General features: G+C 47.1%; 1 protein-coding gene across 4 annotated transcripts in view; it reads left to right on the top strand.

Moving 5' to 3' along the window:
• chd6 (chromodomain helicase DNA binding protein 6) overlaps positions 1-19,839 on the top strand; it is a 73,813-nt gene that overhangs the window by 37,709 nt on the left and 16,265 nt on the right. For all 4 annotated transcript variants that reach the window (XM_061041729.1, XM_061041732.1, XM_061041728.1 and 1 more), the window contains exons 9-32: positions 198-315; positions 702-788; positions 890-1,027; positions 2,092-2,213; positions 2,300-2,543; positions 3,889-4,065; positions 4,285-4,428; positions 4,624-4,722; positions 5,172-5,328; positions 5,542-5,752; positions 6,434-6,629; positions 7,018-7,182; positions 7,289-7,468; positions 8,063-8,173; positions 10,098-10,300; positions 10,956-11,036; positions 11,342-11,460; positions 12,574-12,733; positions 13,511-13,600; positions 14,642-14,745; positions 14,931-15,060; positions 16,131-16,209; positions 17,614-17,671; positions 19,165-19,537. In XM_061041729.1, the coding sequence (XP_060897712.1) occupies positions 198-315; positions 702-788; positions 890-1,027; positions 2,092-2,213; positions 2,300-2,543; positions 3,889-4,065; positions 4,285-4,428; positions 4,624-4,722; positions 5,172-5,328; positions 5,542-5,752; positions 6,434-6,629; positions 7,018-7,182; positions 7,289-7,468; positions 8,063-8,173; positions 10,098-10,300; positions 10,956-11,036; positions 11,342-11,460; positions 12,574-12,733; positions 13,511-13,600; positions 14,642-14,745; positions 14,931-15,060; positions 16,131-16,209; positions 17,614-17,671; positions 19,165-19,537 (3,546 nt within the window). The remainder of the gene's footprint in view (positions 1-197; positions 316-701; positions 789-889; positions 1,028-2,091; positions 2,214-2,299; positions 2,544-3,888; positions 4,066-4,284; positions 4,429-4,623; positions 4,723-5,171; positions 5,329-5,541; positions 5,753-6,433; positions 6,630-7,017; positions 7,183-7,288; positions 7,469-8,062; positions 8,174-10,097; positions 10,301-10,955; positions 11,037-11,341; positions 11,461-12,573; positions 12,734-13,510; positions 13,601-14,641; positions 14,746-14,930; positions 15,061-16,130; positions 16,210-17,613; positions 17,672-19,164; positions 19,538-19,839) is intronic.

Here is a 19,839-nt window from a genome sequence, read left to right as displayed (position 1 = left end):
GTTGAATAGAAACAACAGTCGTCGTCCAAAACGAACGATGCACTTGAGATCCCTTGAGCTCACTGAAGGGATTATAGATCCCGTCTGGCCTGGGGACGTCTCAGAATCCTCCAGGAGGAGCTGGAGAACGTCTGATACACGTTTTTATTTATCACACATGATCAAACCTGTGCTGGTTTCTGTCTTTGTTCCTGTAGTTCCTACCTTCACTGTAAATGGGCGACTCTGGAGGAGCTGGAGAAAGATCCCAGAATCCACCAGAAGATCAAACGCTTCAGGACCAAACAGGCTCAGATGAAACACCTGTTCACCGAGGTAACAGGACGCCACTCACTCACATTTTCAGTCTGTGGAACTGCCTTCTTGTTTATGTTCTCTGCTGATTCCTGGTGGACACTCGAGGAACTGCAGCATTTTGCACTTCCACACCGGCACCTGGAAATATTCAAGTTCAAGTAAACTCCTTACAAGGAGCAGTTCTCAGGGGCTAAAAGGTTATGAGGCAACTTGTCCCACTGAGTCCCACTTAAGATCTAAAACATTTTTTATAAAGATTTAATTTAAGTTTCTTTGTTTGGGTCTTAAAAGTCATAAGTTTTTTAGAAATTGGCAGATACCCTGAATAACTTTTATCGTATTTTACAGATAATTGTTTCACAAAGTGATTGTTTTTTTGTCTACCCGTCCTTCTCCATCTTTAGCCTGACGAGGACATATTTAACCCGGACTACATCGAGGTGGACCGGGTGCTGGAGGTGGCTGTTACCACGGATACGGAGACCGGAGAGGTGGGTCCAATCACAGCGCAGTTACTTTGCTTTAAAGCAGTTATTACACTGCTAGTCATGTGTAACAAACACACACACATGAACTGTGTGTCTGTGTGTAGGAGGTGACTCACTACCTGGTGAAGTGGTGCAGTCTGTCCTACGAGGAGGCCACCTGGGAGCTGCAGGAGGACCTGGACCCCGAGAAGATCAAAGAGTTCGAGGGGATCCAGAAACTGCCGGCAGACCTCAGACACATGGTGAGTAGACCCGGAGAGATTGAAAGGAGGTGAAGAGTGTTGAAATGTTTGGACACAGAGAGAGAGAGAGAGAGGGGGGGGGGGGGTAAACAGAGAACACAAACATGAACACCGGCTCAGCTTAAACTAGCCTCCATATGCAAACACAGGATGATAAAGTCCCAGAGCCATGTTGTACGGAATCAAACCTGCATCGCAAAGCTGCCCACCTTGCACCGCCGCCACCACCCTCGTTTCAGGAGCAGTCCTCTTGAAACAATCCAGATGTGCTTAGGAGTGCAGATGTGCAGCTTTTGAGACATGGGTGGTGATGTAGATGTCTGGATGCAAACTCTTACTCTTCTTTAATCATCAACATTGAGAGTTTATGTTGGTAGGCAGATGAAAGCAGATAGGGAAAGGGAACAACATCGTCTTGTCTTTATGTTTCATCTCAAACGCTCTCTGAGGAACCAGACGAGCTTTCTGCCCACAAACAACAACCTCAGATTTGTCACGTCGGCCTCGTTTTCTGTTTCCATGCTAATGAGACGAACACAATGAGAGCTGCGTGCGTCTCTGTCTTCTCTGCAACATCAGGTTTGTTTGTTTGTGTCGGGAGGTGAGGTGACGATTTTTAAAAGCCCTCACAGCGTGAAACATCTTTAGTTCTGTGCACGACGATCCTCTCCTCGTCTGTGCAGAGATATTTATTCTTGTTGGTCTTCAGTCTTTCTGTGTGTTTTCTGTCCTGCATGTTTCGTAGAAAATTAACCACTTAAAAAGCTGCAATATTCCCCCGTCTCTCTCTCTCTGCGCTCGGCTTCAAGAGGGACGTCTGAGCAAATGATTACTTTCAGAACTATCATCACTTATCACAGCTGATCTATTGCATTTCTCAAATCATAATTTGTTTATTTAAACCCCCGGATCAGAGACCAGAGCCTTTCTCTTAATGCTTAAAACTGTCAAAATGTATAAAACATTGAGTTTAGTTTGTTATTTGTTGTTGGAATAAAAAGGTTCTGAACCCACTTGATGAAGGAATAAGATCTTTGTTTGTCTGTGTTTTTTTTTTATCACAGGAGCGTCCTGTTCCAGACAAGTGGCAGAAGTTGGATCACTCCAGAGATTACAGGAACGGAAACCAGCTCAGAGAATACCAGTTAGAGGGGATGAACTGGTTACTGTTTAACTGGTACAACAGGTGAGACCGAACACACCAGAGGTGGTCTGGGCAGGTGGACAGAATGAGGTTTAAACTGGAGTTCAACTGTCTGTGTCCCTCTATAGGAAAAACTGCATCCTGGCCGACGAGATGGGTTTAGGAAAAACGATCCAGTCCATCACCTTCCTGTACGAGATCTTCAGCATGGGGATCCGCGGGCCCTTCCTCATCATCGCCCCCCTGTCCACCATAACCAACTGGGAGAGAGAGTTTCGTACGTGGACGCACTTGAACGTCATTGTGTATCACGGCTCGCAGATCAGCCGGCAGATGATCCTGCAGTACGAGATGTTCTACAGAGACTCACAGGTAACGATTTTATAAAGACTCACAGGTAACGACTCTGTAGAGACTCACAGGTAACGACTCTGTAGAGACTCACAGGTAACGACTCTGTAGAGACTCAGGTAATGACTCTGTAGAGACTCAGGTAATGACTCTGTAGAGACTCACAGGTAACGACTCTGTAGAGACTCACAGGTAACGACTCTATAGACTCACAGGTAACGACTCTGTAGAGACTCAGGTAATGACTCTGTAGAGACTCAGGTAATGACTCTGTAGAGACTCACAGGTAACGACTCTGTAGAGACTCACAGGTAATTACTCTGTAGAGACTCACAGGTAATGACTCTGTAGAGACTCACAGGTAATGACTCTGTAGAGACTCACAGGTAATGACTCTGTAGAGACTCACAGGTAACGACTCTGTAGAGACTCAGGTAATGACTCTGTAGAGACTCACAGGTAACGACTCTGTAGAGACTCACAGGTAATGACTCTGTAGAGACTCAGGTAATGACTCTGTAGAGACTCACAGGTAACGACTCTGTAGAGACTCACAGGTAATGACTCTGTAGAGACTCACAGGTAATGACTCTGTAGAGACTCAGGTAATGACTCTGTAGAGACTCACAGGTAATGACTCTGTAGACTCACAGGTAACGACTCTATAAAGACTTACAGGTAACGACTCTGTAGATACTCACATGTAATGACTCTGTAGAGACACACAGGTAACGACTCTGTAGAGACTCACAGGTAAGGCATCAATAACATGGTCTTAAAGGTACAAGGTGTAGGCAGCAGCCTTTTATCTATTCAGGTGAGTACGTCATATCGTCATGGGGATACTGATGTGCAGGAATGAAATGTTCAGCACATGCTGCTCGCTCTGCTGTGAATCATCTCACGTTGGTGCTACAACTGTTTGTTGTTGTTGTTTTCCAAAACACTTAGCGCATTACAGAAAGGATCCCTGCAGAGAGAGAGCTTTCTGTTTTAAACCACAATCAGCTGTGACATCACTCTCCACAAACACACCACATCACATTCAGAGGATCAGAGATATTCTGATGGTCTACTGTGCTCCTTCCTGTAATGATGTCGCACACTGCATTCACACTGGGTCCTGTTGTCCTGTACCATGCTTAAGAACGATTTGGGCAGAACTGAATATTCAGAGTCAGCTCAACAGCTGTTCAACACTCTACAAACTCGATGAAGACGTTGGAGAAAGACGTGCAGTGCAGGGTCACTGTAGCTGCTGCATGATGTCCTTCCTTTAGCCTCTTTTAACATTATAATAACAATGCACCACTCTCTCTCTCTCTCTCTGTCTTTCTCTCTCTCTCTCTCTACCTGTGGCCTGCAGGGGAACACTATCCCGGGGGTGCTGAAGTTTCATGGCGTGATCACCACCTTCGAGATGATCATGGCCGACTGTCCCGAGCTGAAGAAGCTGCACTGGCGCTGCGTGGTGATCGATGAGGCTCATCGCCTGAAAAACAGGAACTGCAAACTGCTGGAGGGACTCAAACTCATGAACCTGGTGAGTCGCTTTGTGTCCGCCTCTGCAGCTTCTGCAGCTGGCAAAGAGCTTTTCTTGTACAGATACAGATTTATTTAGATTTCTATGTAATTTTTTGTTCTCTTGTTATGTACTCCCAGCTGTTCTCACGTCTGTTTTTGTATTATTTTTACATCAGCTTGAATAAAATGCAAGCAGGAGGCTCTGTTGAACAAAAAGTCTCCTCTGTTTTTGAAACAGGAACACAAGGTTCTGCTGACAGGGACTCCTCTGCAGAACTCGGTGGAGGAGCTGTTCAGTCTGCTGAACTTTCTGGAGCCGCTGCAGTTCCCTTCCGAGAGCTCCTTCCTGGAGGAGTTTGGAGACTTGAAAACTGAGGAGCAGGTATGTTGACAGAAAAGTCTCAGAGAGAGAGAGAGAGACGGAGTTACATATTGCTCCTTTAAACGCAGAGATCTAACTCTTTCATTTCCACCCCTGTCCATCCTCCTCCTCCTCCTCTTCCTCTTGTTCTTCCTCTTCCTCCTCATCCTCCTCCTCCTCCTCCTCCTCTTCCTCCTCCCATGGTTCCCCGTACAGGTAAAGAAGCTTCAGGCCATCCTGAAGCCGATGATGTTGAGGAGACTGAAGGACGACGTGGAGAAAAACCTGGCGCCCAAAGAAGAAACCATCATAGAGGTACGTGTGTGTGTGTGTGTGTGTGTGTGTGTGTGTGTGTGTGTGAATATCACAAAATATCAAACATGACAGAAGATCATCCGACTGATTGGGAGCAGCTGCATGGGACGGGATTGGCTGTTGTGCCTCAGTGTACACTGTGTGAACAGTGCATGTCTTTCTCTCTCTGCGTAAAGCTGAGCTGAGGCAACTCAGATTTCAAGGGTAGACGTTCACGTTCTGACCGCTTGTAGCGGAGTTCTAACATCAGCACTGTTGTCAGGTCAGACACACATACAGAGAGTGGCTCGCTCCTATTGGACAGGCTCGCTGTAGCGGATTCAGAATAGGAGTAAATTTAACTTCTGCTTAAAACATCAGGAGAAAAGAGTTTCGTTGAGGAGAAACAAAGATAAAACGTATGCATAATTAAAACATAAACAAAGTTTCAACTTCTTTCCCCCGTGCAGGTGGAGCTGACAAACATCCAGAAAAAATATTACCGAGCCATCTTAGAGAAGAACTTCTCCTTCCTGTCGAAAGGAGCCAACCAGCACAACATGCCCAACCTCATCAACACCATGATGGAGCTCCGCAAGTGCTGCAACCACCCCTACCTGATCACAGGTACACACACACGCACTCGCACACACACACGCACATGCATGCACACACACACACACACACACACACACACACACACACACACACACACACACATGCACACACTAACTGCAGGCAGTCTAAACAAAGAAGTTAAGATAACTGCAGCACACACTTTCTGTACTTGAGGACACTGAGGATGAGTTTTAATCCTCCTCGTTTCGTCTTGTCTCTCAGGAGCGGAAGAGAAGATTCTGGAGAGCTTCAGGAAGTGCCACAGTCCCGACGCTTTGGACTTCCAGCTGCAGGCGATGATCCAGGCGGCGGGGAAACTGGTGCTGATCGACAAGCTGCTGCCCAAACTGCTGGCGGGGGGACACAAAGTCCTCGTCTTCTCCCAGATGGTCCGCTGCCTGGATATCCTGGAGGACTACCTCATCCAGAGACGGTGAGGAGGCTGAATCATCACCTCCGGAGTGGATGATAGCAGGACTCTTAAGTGTTGAAATTTAATCATTTTAATTTGTCGTGATTTTTGGATATTTCATCAACACTAAAACATGACGAAAGGCTGATTAACACAATTCTTGAGGCTGATCCTTATTTGTTGAGTAATGAGTCAGCCTCTCAGTGTTCTTTAGCATTTGTAGAGAGTCTGTTGGGGTACAAACTGTTATTAATTTAACCATTAACCAACAACATACGACACAACTATGCCACAGCTTGATGTCTGCTTTGCTTAAACAACAAACCAAAATTAAATCTTCCTAAGAAAAGAGAATTTTCTTCAGAAGAATCCCTTTTGGATTAAAAGATTACTGTGCATTAACAGTGCAATAAAGCTGTTTTGTTTTTTTAGAGCCTCGCACGGGGCACCGTTATGTCAGGGTTTTATATAGTCAAATTTAGTTATAATATTCCTATTCAGAATGTTTTTTTTAAAAGTTTTGGAATGTTGTTTGTGTATTATCTTTTTGTCTCAAGAACGTGAGTGGGGAGAAAAAATAAAAATAAAGATGAAAGTTTGTTGGGAACGGCAGGAAAGGAGTGCAAAGAGGGGAAAAGTGAAGCAGCATGGCTTAAAGGATGCATTTATTACCTCTGACATTGATGCGCATGTTTCCTGCAGCTACACCTACGAGCGCATTGACGGCCGTGTGCGAGGGAACATGCGGCAGGCGGCCATCGACAGGTTCTGTAAGCCGGATTCGGACCGCTTTGTGTTCCTGCTGTGCACCAGAGCCGGAGGTTTGGGGATCAACCTGACGGCTGCAGACACCTGCATCATCTTCGACTCGGACTGGAACCCTCAGAACGACCTGCAGGTGAGCACGAAGCGAGTTTTTGAATACACAGACCGATGACGTTAATATCCTGAGATGTAAACCTTTTTGATTAAGCCAAGAGCGGTGCATGCTTTTACTCGATTTAATTTGAATTCCTCTAAAAAAAAATATATATATATATATCTAGAGTTTCTTTCTTTTGACCCCTGAATGATACGTCTTCCTAATCTTTTGGCTCATCACATGGTACATTAACTGATGAAACATTACGTAACAACGTAGGAAGACTGAGCGACTTTTTGATCCAGTCGATGTCGGACTTGACCGCCAGCATTAAACCAAAACAAACCCAGCAGCTGGATAAATGAGATCTTTAAAACCCGAGATGAACTGCTGATTTATTTCCTGTATTTTCTGTCTTCCCCAGGCCCAGGCCCGCTGTCACCGGATTGGTCAGAGCAAAGCGGTGAAGGTGTACAGGCTGATCACCAGGAACTCGTACGAGAGGGAAATGTTCGACAAAGCCAGCCTGAAGCTCGGGCTGGACAAAGCCGTCCTGCAGGACATCAACCGCAAAGGAAGCCTCAATGGGGTCAGAGACCACTCCTCATGAGCTACTCTCACATATGTGCACTTCTTCTAATCAGGAGTTATAAGAGTATAATCTTTAACCTGTGCTGTGATTGTGTTTGTTGCAGGTTCAGCAGCTGTCCAAGCTGGAGTTGGAGGATTTGTTGAAGAAAGGAGCGTACGGAGCTCTGATGGATGAGGAAGACGAGGGTTCCAAGTTCTGCGAGGAGGACATCGATCAGATCCTGCAGAGACGCACTCAGACCATCACCATCCAGACTGAAGGGAAAGGCTCCACGTTCGCCAAGGTACGCTTCCTTAAACATTTAGAAAGAGATACAAAAGTCTCCGGGCTGCAGGGTGGTGCAGTGGTTAGCGCTGTCCCCTCACAGGAGCCTCTCTGTGTGGAGTTTGCATGTTCTCCCCATGCATGTGTGGGTTCTCTCCGGGTACTCCGGCTTCCTCCCACAGTCCAAAGACATGCTCGTTAGGTTAACTAGTGACTCTAAATTGTCCGTAGGTGTGAATGTGAATGTGGCTGGTTGTCTGTCTCTATATGTCAGCCCTGTGATTGGCTGGTGAACAGTCCAGGGTGTAACCCCGCCTCTCGACCAGCCTGCCCGCGACCCCTAACGGGAAAAGCGGTAAAGATAATGGATGAATGGACATAACGTATCTGTCCACGAGCCCTTGTTGGTAACAGCTTGTCTCTGGACGCCGGTTTCCCTCGGTCACCCAGTTCCCACGGAGTTGTCGCCCACAGGCTTCCCTGCTGTTGACCGAGTTTTGAATTGAGCGTCATGAGTGTGATTAGCCAATAGGATGCTTTGAATAAAATCAGCTGGCCATCAGGTGTTCTGCGTGGCCTAACTAACTGTGTCTCTCTGCTCTTCTCTCTTCAGGCCAGTTTCGTCTCCTCTGGGAACAGAACAGACATTTCTCTGGACGACCCAAACTTCTGGCAGAAGTGGGCGAAGATCGCAGAGGTGGAGATCGACTCCAAATCTGAGAAGGTAGGAAGAATTGTAGAAAGATGAGATTTAAGAAAGGAAGCAGGAGAGGAGGGAAGGAACAAGTTTTAAAAGACGAGAGAGACACGATAGTGAGGTGAAACCTAAACCAGAGAGCAGGATGTGGTCTCCCTGCTCAGGTAAGAAGAAGGTAAGAGGAGGAGAACGAGAGCGACATATGGACAGGAAAGGAAAATGGATCCAAGCTGAGTTAGCAGACGGAAAGATGAAGGAAGGAAGGGAGTTAAAACGAGCTCAGAACGTGGAAACCGAGAAAACAAGGGCAGCGAGGAAAGGAGGGTAAAACTGAGGATGAGGGAAACATCTCGTTCTGCCCGGGATCCTTTACCCTCTCTTTGTCTTTTACAGTTTTCATCACTTTTTCTGGAAGACTTTCTCTTTGTCTTTTGTTTGTCATTTTGCATGTATCCCTGTTTCCCGCCTTCTGAGGCCGAGTCTACACGGAGGCGGGTATGTTTTTTAAACCAAGGTTTTTCATCCTCTGTTGAAAAGGAGAATCCCGTCCACACACGCGTAGTTCTCAAAAACATCTTGGTCCACATGAAAACACAAAATAACACTGTTCTGGCTGTCATGAGAACGCCAAGTCAACAACTTTTGTGTCAACTCTTCCTGGCGATCTCATTAAAGTCTGTCCATCAATTTGAGGGTGAAGCAGCTCACTCAGAGACAACAGCAATGTCCATGACATGAGAGCATTTGCTCACCTATTTTCAAAGTAGTCCGACTGGGTCTCGTCCAAACCGCTGACGTTGGGGGCGGGGTTTATGTGGTGGGAGTGTTGTCTGAATCAGCAGTGACCTCCGTCGTCCAATCAGTCGTCTCTGCTCATCAACATAGTGGGATAGTAACTGTGTGTGTGTATGTGTGAGCGTGTAAAAAGTCCAGTTAGCAACGTTAGCACCAGCGCTAGTTTGGTTACGTCTGCCATCGCACTAATCTCATGTAAACTAAAGAGACAGCGTCGCACGATGACGTCACACGGAGGAGAAACCGGCGAAAAACCTAACGTTACACAAACACCGCCTACACAGAAACACCTTGAACACAGTGGAGATTCTAGAGTCTGTTGGGGCCCTCCAACCAGCGTCCATCCCCATCATGTCTGCCAGAGGACTCCTCATCCTCTTCTTTCTCTCCCGTAAACGGATCATTCCTCTTCATTTTTCTTTGTTGTTTTCATTGATGAACTTTGGTTTTCACAGCGATAATGCCGCAACGCCCAGCAGGGCAAGGAGAGTGAGTGCTGTCAGACGGGGCTCCTTAGGGAGGTTTCCTACTGTCATTTCAAAATGTGCACATTACTTTGGTTTAAGTTTGTGAGCCCTCGGAGGCACCAAGCAGTCGCCTGCCTTGCCTGTAGACGAGCAGCGCCTCTGCTTAAACTGAGTGTCTGAACATCTTCAACCTGGAGAAAGTTTTTCTAACCGAAAACGCAGTTTGTGTAGGAAAGGACAAAACGCACAGAAAGAGCTACGTTTTAACAAATAGACGCCTACGTGTGGACGAGGGCTTACATGTTTCTCTTTTCTTTTCATGTTTCATGTTTCTCCTTCCTTACTCTCTTTCCTGCTTCCTGTCATTTTTTTTACGCTTCCCTTTTCCCTCGTTCTCGTCTCCCACTTTCCTTTCTCTCCTTCGCCGCTCGGAGCAGATGGAGCGCCTTAATGAATGAAGCAGATTGCACACAGATCGCGGCTGCTGTCTTTGTGTGTGTGTGTGTGTGTGTGTGTGTGTGTGTGTGTGCACCATGCCTTGTGCCTTGAATCCTCAATCATCGACTCCCTCTGTGCACACACGTGTTTCTCTGCTTGCTCGCCGCCTCTTTTAGAAAAAGACAAGATGAAACATTTTCCCGATCTCACCTGCTTCTCGGTGTCTCCTGTTCTCCTCCTCTCTGCTTCAGGAGTCTCTGGTGATCGACACGCCCCGGGTCAGGAAGCAGACTCGTCACTACAACTCGTTCGAGGACGACGAGCTGATGGAGTTCTCGGAGCTGGACAGCGACTCGGAGGAGCGGCCGTGTCGGACTCGGCGGCTCGGCGAGCGCAGCAGGCGGTACCTCCGAGCCGAGTGCTTCAGGGTGGAAAAGAACCTGCTGATCTTTGGGTACTTAACACATTATTCTTCTTCTTCTCTGGCTGCAACATGTACACCCCTGACCCCCTAAAAATTTTCAGTGATATGTACAGAAAGTAACTGAAAAATATTTTATTTTTCTATCTAACGTGAAGAACATTTGTTTTGGCCTAATAATACTCACCTCTGCTCGCTGCTTGACAGTTGTTTTTCCTTGGACGGCCGAGTAACAAGTTAATAAACACATCATAAGAAACTCTCAGTCGTTTCTAAGCAGTAGAAAATGTATTTCCTCGATATCTTGCAGCTTGAATCTTAAAAAGGAGCAGTAAGTAACTCTGACCCCTAGTGTTTTAAACGGGTACTGCAGTCTAAATTCTAAACATTGTAGAGAGCTGTCTCCCCCCCCCCCCCCTCCTCTCTAGAGTCGATGCTCACACAGGTTGCCATGTGGTGGACACTGAAGCTTCAGTGTTTAGCCATCTCACTTTATCATTTCACTCACTACACATCTCACTGGACTGGACCTTAAAATGTATGTCTGCATGTTTGTACTGACAGCTGAGGAGTGCGGTGACCGACAGCTGAGCAAACTTCTTTTTGTTATTAGATTCTTATAATCAGGTGTTTCAGCTGTCAGTTCTGTGTCTATATTTCCTGTTCATATCTCTCTGTGTCCGTCCAGGTGGGGTCGGTGGAAGGACATCCTGAACCACGGCCGCTTTAAATGGCACCTTGCAGAGAGAGACATGGAGGCGATCTGTAGGTAAGAAAAACAAGATTCACATCATTAACTACAGGCTGTGTGATTAATGAATCACAAATCTGGAAACTTAAGAAACAGCGACTGGAATATAATTATAAAAAACAGGATGTCACTTCAGTAGATGTGTTCAATGGTTGACAAAGACTTTAGAAATTAGTCAACCAGACTCCATTCAATAAACAAGCATTTTTAAAGTTGATTGCGTCTCATCCTGCAGACGGACTGGACTAATCATTTTGGTCAGGCTGTGCATAAGGTCAGTGTGAAAAGCAGAATGTTAATGATTTGTTGTTGTTGTTGTTTAGGGCTCTGCTGGTTTACTGTCTGAAACACTACAAAGGAGACGACAAGATCAAGAGCTTCATCTGGGATCTGATCACACCCACCAAAGAGGGCCAGGACCAGGCGCTGCTCAACCACTCGGGTTAGACTTTCACACGTAACCTGCACTGCAATTACAACCCATTATTCCATCCATTCTCATCGGCTTATCAGAGGTCGGGTCGTGGTGGCAGCAGGTGAAGATAAGTCAACCCAGACTTCCATCTCAGCAGCAACGTTTCCTCAGGGGAGGGGTTCTCAGGCGAGACAGGATATATAATCCCCGCAGCGTGCTCTGGGTCTACCCCGGGGTCTCCTCCAAGTTAGGCGTGCCCTGAAAAGGCGTCCAGGTGGATCCTAATCAGATTGGCAAGCGTGATCCGCCATCGGAGGGCCCCCGCCGGCCGGCCTCGTGCCGGTGTTCGGGTGGACGGTTCCTCCGGCTTGCGGATTCGCCTCTATGGCCGGGAGGGCTCAGCGCGGAAAAGCGGAAAACTTGTGTTTCCCTCAACAGTAGCTGTGCTGCTGTGAAGGAGTAGCGGCTCTACTCCGAGCTCCCCCCCCCCCCCCCCTCTCTAAGTCTGAGCCCAGACTCCCTCCAGAGGAAACTCATTTCAGACACTTGTATCCCAGATCTTTTTCTTTAAGTCACTATCCAAAGATCATGACCACAGGTGAGGGTTAGAACGACAATCGAGCGGTAAATCGAGAGCTTTGCCTTCAGGCTCAGCTCCCTCTTCAACACGACGGATCAGTACAACGCCCGCATTACAGCCGACGCTGAGCCAATCCACCTGTCGATCTCACGCTTCATCTTACCCTCACTGTAAACCTCGAGAACCCCGAAAACTGCTGGAGGTCGCAGCACGAGCACTTCAGTCAGCATTGACGCTTTAGTCATCTACAGAGGGAGAGATGCGCTCCTGTTCTTACCCACAATGCAACTGAACAGATATCAACAGTTTTTCTCATAGCAGCTGATTAAGTCTCGTACTGCTGACCTGCAGGCTTCACCGTTTGTAAGACGTCCTATTTAACGCTAAAACGTTTCAGACTCGTCGTGGCGTGGGTGCTGGAAGTTGTAACGTTTATGAAATGAAAAGCCTCCCTTTCAGCTTTTTGGCGCATCACTTTGTGTTCATAAGATTCTGATGACCTTAGCGTGTTGGCCATCATGACGAAGTCGTTAACCACGTCTCTCCATCTCTCCCGCCAGGTCTGTCGGCGCCGGTCCCTCGTGGTCGTAAGGGGAAGAAGCTGAAGAACCAGCTGAATGTTCCCGAGCTGAAGAACGCCGACTGGCTGGTCCACTGTAACCCGGAGGTCGTTCTGCAGGACGAGAGCTACAAGAAACACCTGAAACAACACTGCAACAAGTCAGTTTCCTCCTTACTCAGAGTGTTTCCTTTAAAAGCTTAATATGCGATTTTTCACACTTAAATGTAATAGAAATCAAGTATATCCTCTGAAGATAACTCTGTGAGTCATGACTGTCTATAATGGGTGTAACACCTGAGTCCCACTGTCTGTGATGTTTTCCGAGTTTTCCGAGTCCTATCTTCACTTTGTTTACATCGCCAGGGCGTTACATCTCCGCTGCGTCACGTTAGCGGAGCTGATAGGTTTTTACTTTCTTCAGTGTGTGTTCTTCCACCGTCTCAGCTCGGAGCCTCAATTTACCACAGAGCAGATCGAGCAGGACAGGAAGTCAGACACAGAAACAGCATCAAAAACAATCCGGTTTAATTTCAGAATAAAGCACTTCATGCAGGGAAAAACAAGACAAAGAGCTTTACAAACTGTAGAGAGAAAGGAAACCTTCTTTAATCAGTCAGATCACTTCCTGTCGGTCGTCTCTCCCCCCGTCAACCTGACGCTGAATGTGACCCTTCCCTTTAAAGCAGAGATTTAAAAGGCTAAGTGTCGTAGGGAAGACCTGAACTCGTTTATATCGGCTGAGATGAGCAGGTTGGATTTATTTTAACGCTCAGGAAGCTTAGTGACAGACGGAGTGTTGTTAACAACGAGGCTGACATCACTAAGCGTCTGACGGATTGAAGAGCCAGACGTTAAAACGCAGAAATAAACAGGGTCAGGACGTGGCCTCTCACTGCGCCTCGTCATGACTCTTACGATCCTCCTTCTCTCCTCAGGGTGCTGCTGAGGGTCAGGATGCTGTACTACCTGAAGGTGGAGGTTTTAGGTGAAGCTGCTAATCAGTCTGTGGAGGGAGTTCCTGCCAGGTATGGGACAGCGACTTCATGCAGTTTCTTCTCTTTATGATTTAGCCCTAATAATTAAACCAAAAATGTCTAAGTGAGGCGTAGCTCCTCATTGGCCGGGGTCCCGGAGAAGATAGGGGACAAAAAAAAACACTTCAAAGGGATACTTCACCATTAATAAACATGAATCTGTATTGACATTGGGTCATATATGTAGTAGAAATGTGAAATACATTTTGAAGTTGATGCCTTCTTTGCCGAGAAAAGGCAGAAAGTGTCTTTTTGCCTCATATGGATGAAAGACACCAAATCCCAGAATGCACAGCCGTCTCGACGCTATATTTATATTTTTTTCGCCATAATCATCTTTCTCCATAGAGCCTGTTAGCAGAGCTTGCAAGCAATTTGGCGGACGTTAAGTTTAGATTCTGGGAGTGAGTTCCCACCCACTGATCTGTGATTGATCTGTGATTGGTCTGTAGCTTCAGTGGTCGAAAATATGAGGAACTAGCGTTGTAGTTTCACCCCGCTAACCGCAACAGCCTCCAATGACGCAAAATGACGTCACTGATTTTTGCGTCACTGGAAGCGCCTTTTCAGACGTAGAAATACAAAGATTTCCCATCTCAGGGGAAAATGAGGGCGGGATGCACGACCATTCAAAAATACTACCAGGTTTCTAATGATACAAAGCTTAATGCAAATGAGTGAAGTATCCCTTTAAAGGTACAAAAACTTACTGACTGTAAAATCAAATCCAATAAAAGAAGACACATGATGAGACTTTTAATAGTAACAACATCTTGTGGTAAACTTCCGACCAGAGAGGTCAAAGGTTACACAACTCAAAGATAATTTCAGGCTCATGAGGCTCCAAAGGAGCAGAGTCAGATAAATGTTGTGACTTCTTGATTGATTGGATGCTTTTGTCTTCCTGTTGGATTAAACTGAAAATCTAGCGATGGAAATAAAGATGCCTGCAGGTCTGTGATGGACGGGCTGGATGTTTGTCTGCTAGTGACTTCAGAGTCCTGACTCCACCCTGTGTGTGTGTGTTGACAGTAAACTGGAGGTGTCACTCCCCGACATCGACTACATCGAAATCCCGGCGTCGTGGTGGGACACAGACGCCGACAAGTCTCTGCTGATCGGAGTCCACAAACACGGTGAGAGCTGCTGGAGACAAACAGCTTCACGCTTTACTGACGGGATGAAAACATTAATGATATGAAATAATTTGACTCGCCGCAGTGGAGAGTCGTAATTTAAATGCATCTGTTTTTTATGTGTGTACGAAGTGCGTTATAGCCACCAGTTTTAATTGTGTGTGTTCGTGTGTGTCCTCGTGCAGGTTACGAGCGCTACAACGCCATGCGAGCCGATGCAGACCTGTGTTTCCTGGAGAGAGTGGGGATGCCCGACGTCACCGCTCTGTCTGCTGAACAGGGAGGAGGGGAGGGGGCTGCAGACCTCGCTGACAGGTAGAGTGAACGCCAACACCTGCACACACACACACGCACCCAAAACACAAACAGACCGCCGTTTCAATCCGTGATATTAACGCCCCTGTGACGGTTCTCCTTCCATCTGAATGTTGTGGAGACTTAATGGGGGGAAGAGTGACACCCCCCCCCCCCCCCCCCCCCGTACCGTCTTCTGAGGTCGTAGCAGAGGTGTTACAGAGACGGGATCAGCTGATCCAGCGGGGGAGAACAGCGCTGTGTGTGTGCATGTCTGACTGTGTTGTTTATGTGGAGCTCCCGCTGTGCCGTGCTCTCTCGTGTTTTTAATTGTAGCAGTAAAACTCTAAAACGCTGCTCAAGTGTTCACCCTCTACATCCAGCATGCAACATTCAGGCGTCAGGTGCTCGCTTCCATCTTCGATTTCTTCTTCTCTTCTCTGAAACATCGTTGCAGCTGCAGGTGTCGTTTCTGCAAAGTGTTTAAATTTCGCCGTAACCTTCTGCCGAGCTCTGAGCGGCTGGACGCTCATTCCCTCACAAGAGCTGCGAATTGAAACCACACAGGTCACTTTCTTTGCTTTAACAAGTGCTGCAAGAAGAACCTGTATGATATTTAAAAATCCAGAAAGGAAGAATTGACCGAGTGCTCGAGGGAAGCGGTGTATTAAAAGGGTTTTCTGGCTCATGAAGATGAGCTCTCAGGACGCTTTGATCGTCCTCCTGGAGGAAATTGAAGCCGTCACTCGTTTTGTCACCGGTTCGACCTGGAGCTGTTCCCAGCTGAGCGTGCAGACTGCATGTGAGTGTGACCTCTGCTTGATACGCAGAAGAAGAATACTTTAGGGGATGAGTCTGTGCTCACAGACAGACAGCTCTTTAGAGATGTTGTGTTCCCGTCCTGCAGAAACTTTACCAAAGATATCACCACTCAGCGCAGATCGTGTGGAAGACAAAGTCGGTGTTTCTGAAGCTTTAAAGTTTTTACATTTAGACTCAAAGTCTTCTAAAAGAATTGCCAGTCCGGTTTGTTTAGAGCTCTTACTACTCGGTGCCCGGTTTATTTCCCTCCCTTTTGTTTTTCTTTTCAGTGTTTGCAAACCGGAGGAGACGAAGGACGAAGCAGAGAGCAAAGCTGACGGAGGAGAGGACCGAGACGAGAGCAGCAAGGTGAGGTCACATCCTGAGGTCACATCCTGAGGTCACATCCTGAGGTCACATCCTGAGTCACATCCGGACCTTGATGGACCCGTTCTTAACAGCCTTGCTGCGATCTCTGAGCTCAGGATGTGAGGTCACATACTGAGGTCACATACTGAGGTCACATACTGAGGTCACATCCTGAGGTCACATACTGAGGTCACATCCTGAGGTCACATCCTGAGGTCACATACTGAGGTCACATACTGAGTTCATATCCTGAGGTCACATACTGAGTGCACATACTGAGGTCACATCCTGAGGTCACATCTTGAGGTCACATCCTGAGGTCACATACTGAGGTCACATCCTGAGGTCACATCCTGACCTCGATGGACCCGTTCTTAACAGCCTTGCTGCGATCTCTTTGGATTAAGAGCCTCATTTAGTGAATCATTCCTTTGGGAAGACTTTCTTTAATATCAGATCCTTTTTATGGATCTGTGAGGCTCTGAAGTCCCATAAAAACTCGACTGTAGAGTCAATGATGCATTTTAAAACAACAACAAACGAGTGATCAGAAAGTTCATCTCTGAACTCTTTTTAGCAGCTTCTTTTATTTGTTTTTGTTCAAGACGTTTGCTTTTGTTTTAGATTTCTGATGTTTTCTGACAGTGTGTGTATGTAGCGTTCCATTTATTTAATGACATCACACCCGAATTTACATTACAGTTACGAGTTGGTATCAAGTCAAAAGCAACATGGACGCCTCAAAGAGTACCTTTTTTATGTTGTAAGCTAACATCAGACAAACACAACACACTGCATGACACCAAAGCAACGTGACGACACGTCCACAGAGAGACACAAAAACAAGACTCGGGGTCCGATGACTCAGAGAGAAAAGCTCAGAACCGTTCTCATCTCTGCTGCTGCACAACGCGTTTTTCTAGCGGTTTTTGGGGCGTACTTAAAATGCAACTTTTCAGCTCAAGACGTAGAGTCTCAGCGCTCGTCAGTGTCACTTTTAGACGAAGCAGCCAATCAAATCAAGTAGGAGGCTTTACCTCCTCTTCGTCTCCGAGCAAAGCATCAACGAGAGCTCTACGTTTGCTCGATCCATTTTCTCCCACTTATTTTATTTGGTTGCCCGTATGCACACAGCCTCGCTCCACAGGCGGACAAGTGTAACGTTTCAGAGCAAATACTGAGAAAGAAAGAAAACACTGAGATTCATCCTCATCAAGGAGTTCAACATATTAACTTTCATTGTGTTCTCTGCTTTGCTTCATCCCCTTCAGTGCTCTTTTTTTTTTTTGCACCTGATGTTTAACAAACTTAAACTTGTGCACGTTGAAGCTGCAGAAATGAAGTTTAGTCTGTGGTGTTCATGCAGACGTCTTCTCTTTAATGTTTGTGTGTTTCATCCTGCAGGGAGAGGAAACCTGCTCGAGCACGGACACTTCAGACAAACCGGACAGCACAGGACCAGGTGAGACAAGCTGCTTCAAGAGAGGCACACAACGGGCCGGCTGTGTAGGGGGCGGGGCTTATCAGGGCTGTCAGAGAGAGGCTGCTCCGGGGTTGTCGGAGGCTTTTTAGCCGAGTCAGCATGTAGAATCAACCAGTCAGGGAGAGAAATCATGTGACTCTGCACTTTCTCACCTCATGGCCATGTGGACGGAGGGTGTTGAGGATCAGCTGATTCATGAGAGAGAGTCACATACACACCCATTCTAAAAAGCCTGTTTTTACAGCAGAGATTAACATGTTTACAGCCTGGTTCAAAAAACCAAACAGGTCTGATTAGCTCATGTCTCGATCAACACACACTGTACGGGGGGTGAATGTTTTGATGACTCATCAGTTTTGATTTGATGAAGGATGAGAGTTATTCACAATAAGGCGTGTATCTGACCTGATTGACAGGTGGGCGCGGTGTAACGGTTTGTCAGGAGTCTTAAAACCCGCCTCAGCTCCAGCTCTCAGCCTGTCGTTAGGTTGACTGAAAGTTAGACTGAGACAGCATTTCCAGCATGGAGACCGCCATCGATGGGACTCCAGCGCACCCTGCAGGAACAGACGGGGGACGTCACTCAGGCTTTGTTACAGTCTGTGAGAGAAACTCGTCGCAGCTTGTTCTTTGTTGTCAGCTTGGTGTAAACCTGCTTATATAAACATATCAGTTATCTGTTATTATCAATAAATCTAACTCAGTAAACAGTCAGATATTCTCTTTAAAGATCCACAGACGCGTTGAATCATCGCTCATGTTTAAGGTCAGGACATTAGCAGCTCTCTGAGGTGCTTCAAGCTTTCTTTTCCAGTATTAAAGTATTCATGCTCTTTATTCCTACAATGAGTCAGACCTTCAGACAATCAGACATAACTCCCTCCTCTTTGCTCTGAGAGCTTCCCCTCCCCCGACGCCTCGCATTCAAACGGCTCTCGCCTTCAGCTGAGGTCGCCGCCCCTGCAGAGCGTCGTGAGCCGATGTGTGAAATGAGTTTGGATAGTTTGAACGTCTCTCTCCGTCTCCGTGGGAACATTTAATGGTCATGTGATGGTTGTAAAGCGCTCTGGAGAGGTGTGGAGACGTCTTCCACACCTTTTTCCTTTCCTTCCTTTTTTTATATTCACAACATGCAGATACTTTAAGAACATTTAGAGTTTGCTTTTCTAAAGACAGGCTGTTTATGGCGCCGTGTCCACCTGACGTTTTCCTCTGAGTGACGGCTTCTTTTTGCATATGTGACAAATGAGGAGCGAGCGTTTGCAGATATTTCCTGTATTTAAGTCTCCTACAGATCGCACCGTGTACCTTCATCCTCCTCGCTCCGCGTCTGATCGGTGGCGCGACAGCGAGAAAGTCTTGTTATTGTGAGGTCGGGTGTAACTCGGGTGATTCTTGGTACCCGTGTTTAAAAATCGACCTTAACGGTGACCTTGTAGCGGCAGCTTCACTCACCTGTCCTTCCTCCGCAGACTGCCAGATGTCCGGCGACTTGTGCGCTCAGGATGCCACACTGGTCACCACGACGACCACAGGAACGGGTACAGGTGTGGCGGCGCTCCAAGTGGTCCAGGCCCGCCCCCTCTGGCCCACTGGTCCCGCCCTGACGGCGCGCTTGCGGCGCCTGATCACCGCCTACCAGCGCTTCACGCTGCGCCGCGAGCCGCTGCTCAGACACGACTTCCTGCTGCACGACGGCCTGGTCGGCATGGGGATGGGAGGAGGCGGAGCCGCACACGGTCATCACGCGGGGGGGCCGCTGCCGTGGCAGCTCGGGGAGGAGCTGAGGAGGTGCACCGTGGTCGCCACCGAGCCCGACCCGCTGTTTCTGGAGTGGCAGAGAAGGTAGGAAGAAATCTACAAACCGCAGATAAATACTGACGACAAGTTTTTAAATCAGCACATCGGCCTGATGGGGTTTTTTTTACCACTGATTCTTTCTGATCTGATCCACCAAGATTTTTGTCCGTTTCTAAACCCTCCGCTCTCTTAAAAACTGTTAAGATTAAAAAGATTACCTTCCTCGAGAAATAGTGAGGTTAAGACTTTTAAAAAGTGAAATTCTCTGTTTTCATTCTCCCACTTCTTTTAAAAGTTTCTTGAAACTCTGAGAGAGAAGGTTTCACAAAGATCATAAATACTTTTAA

Source organism: Labrus mixtus, chromosome 7 (assembly GCF_963584025.1).
Source record: "Labrus mixtus chromosome 7, fLabMix1.1, whole genome shotgun sequence".
Taxonomy (NCBI): Eukaryota; Metazoa; Chordata; class Actinopteri; order Labriformes; family Labridae; genus Labrus; species Labrus mixtus.
Note: the sequence above shows the minus strand (reverse complement) of the source record. Positions and strands in the feature narration are given on the sequence as shown.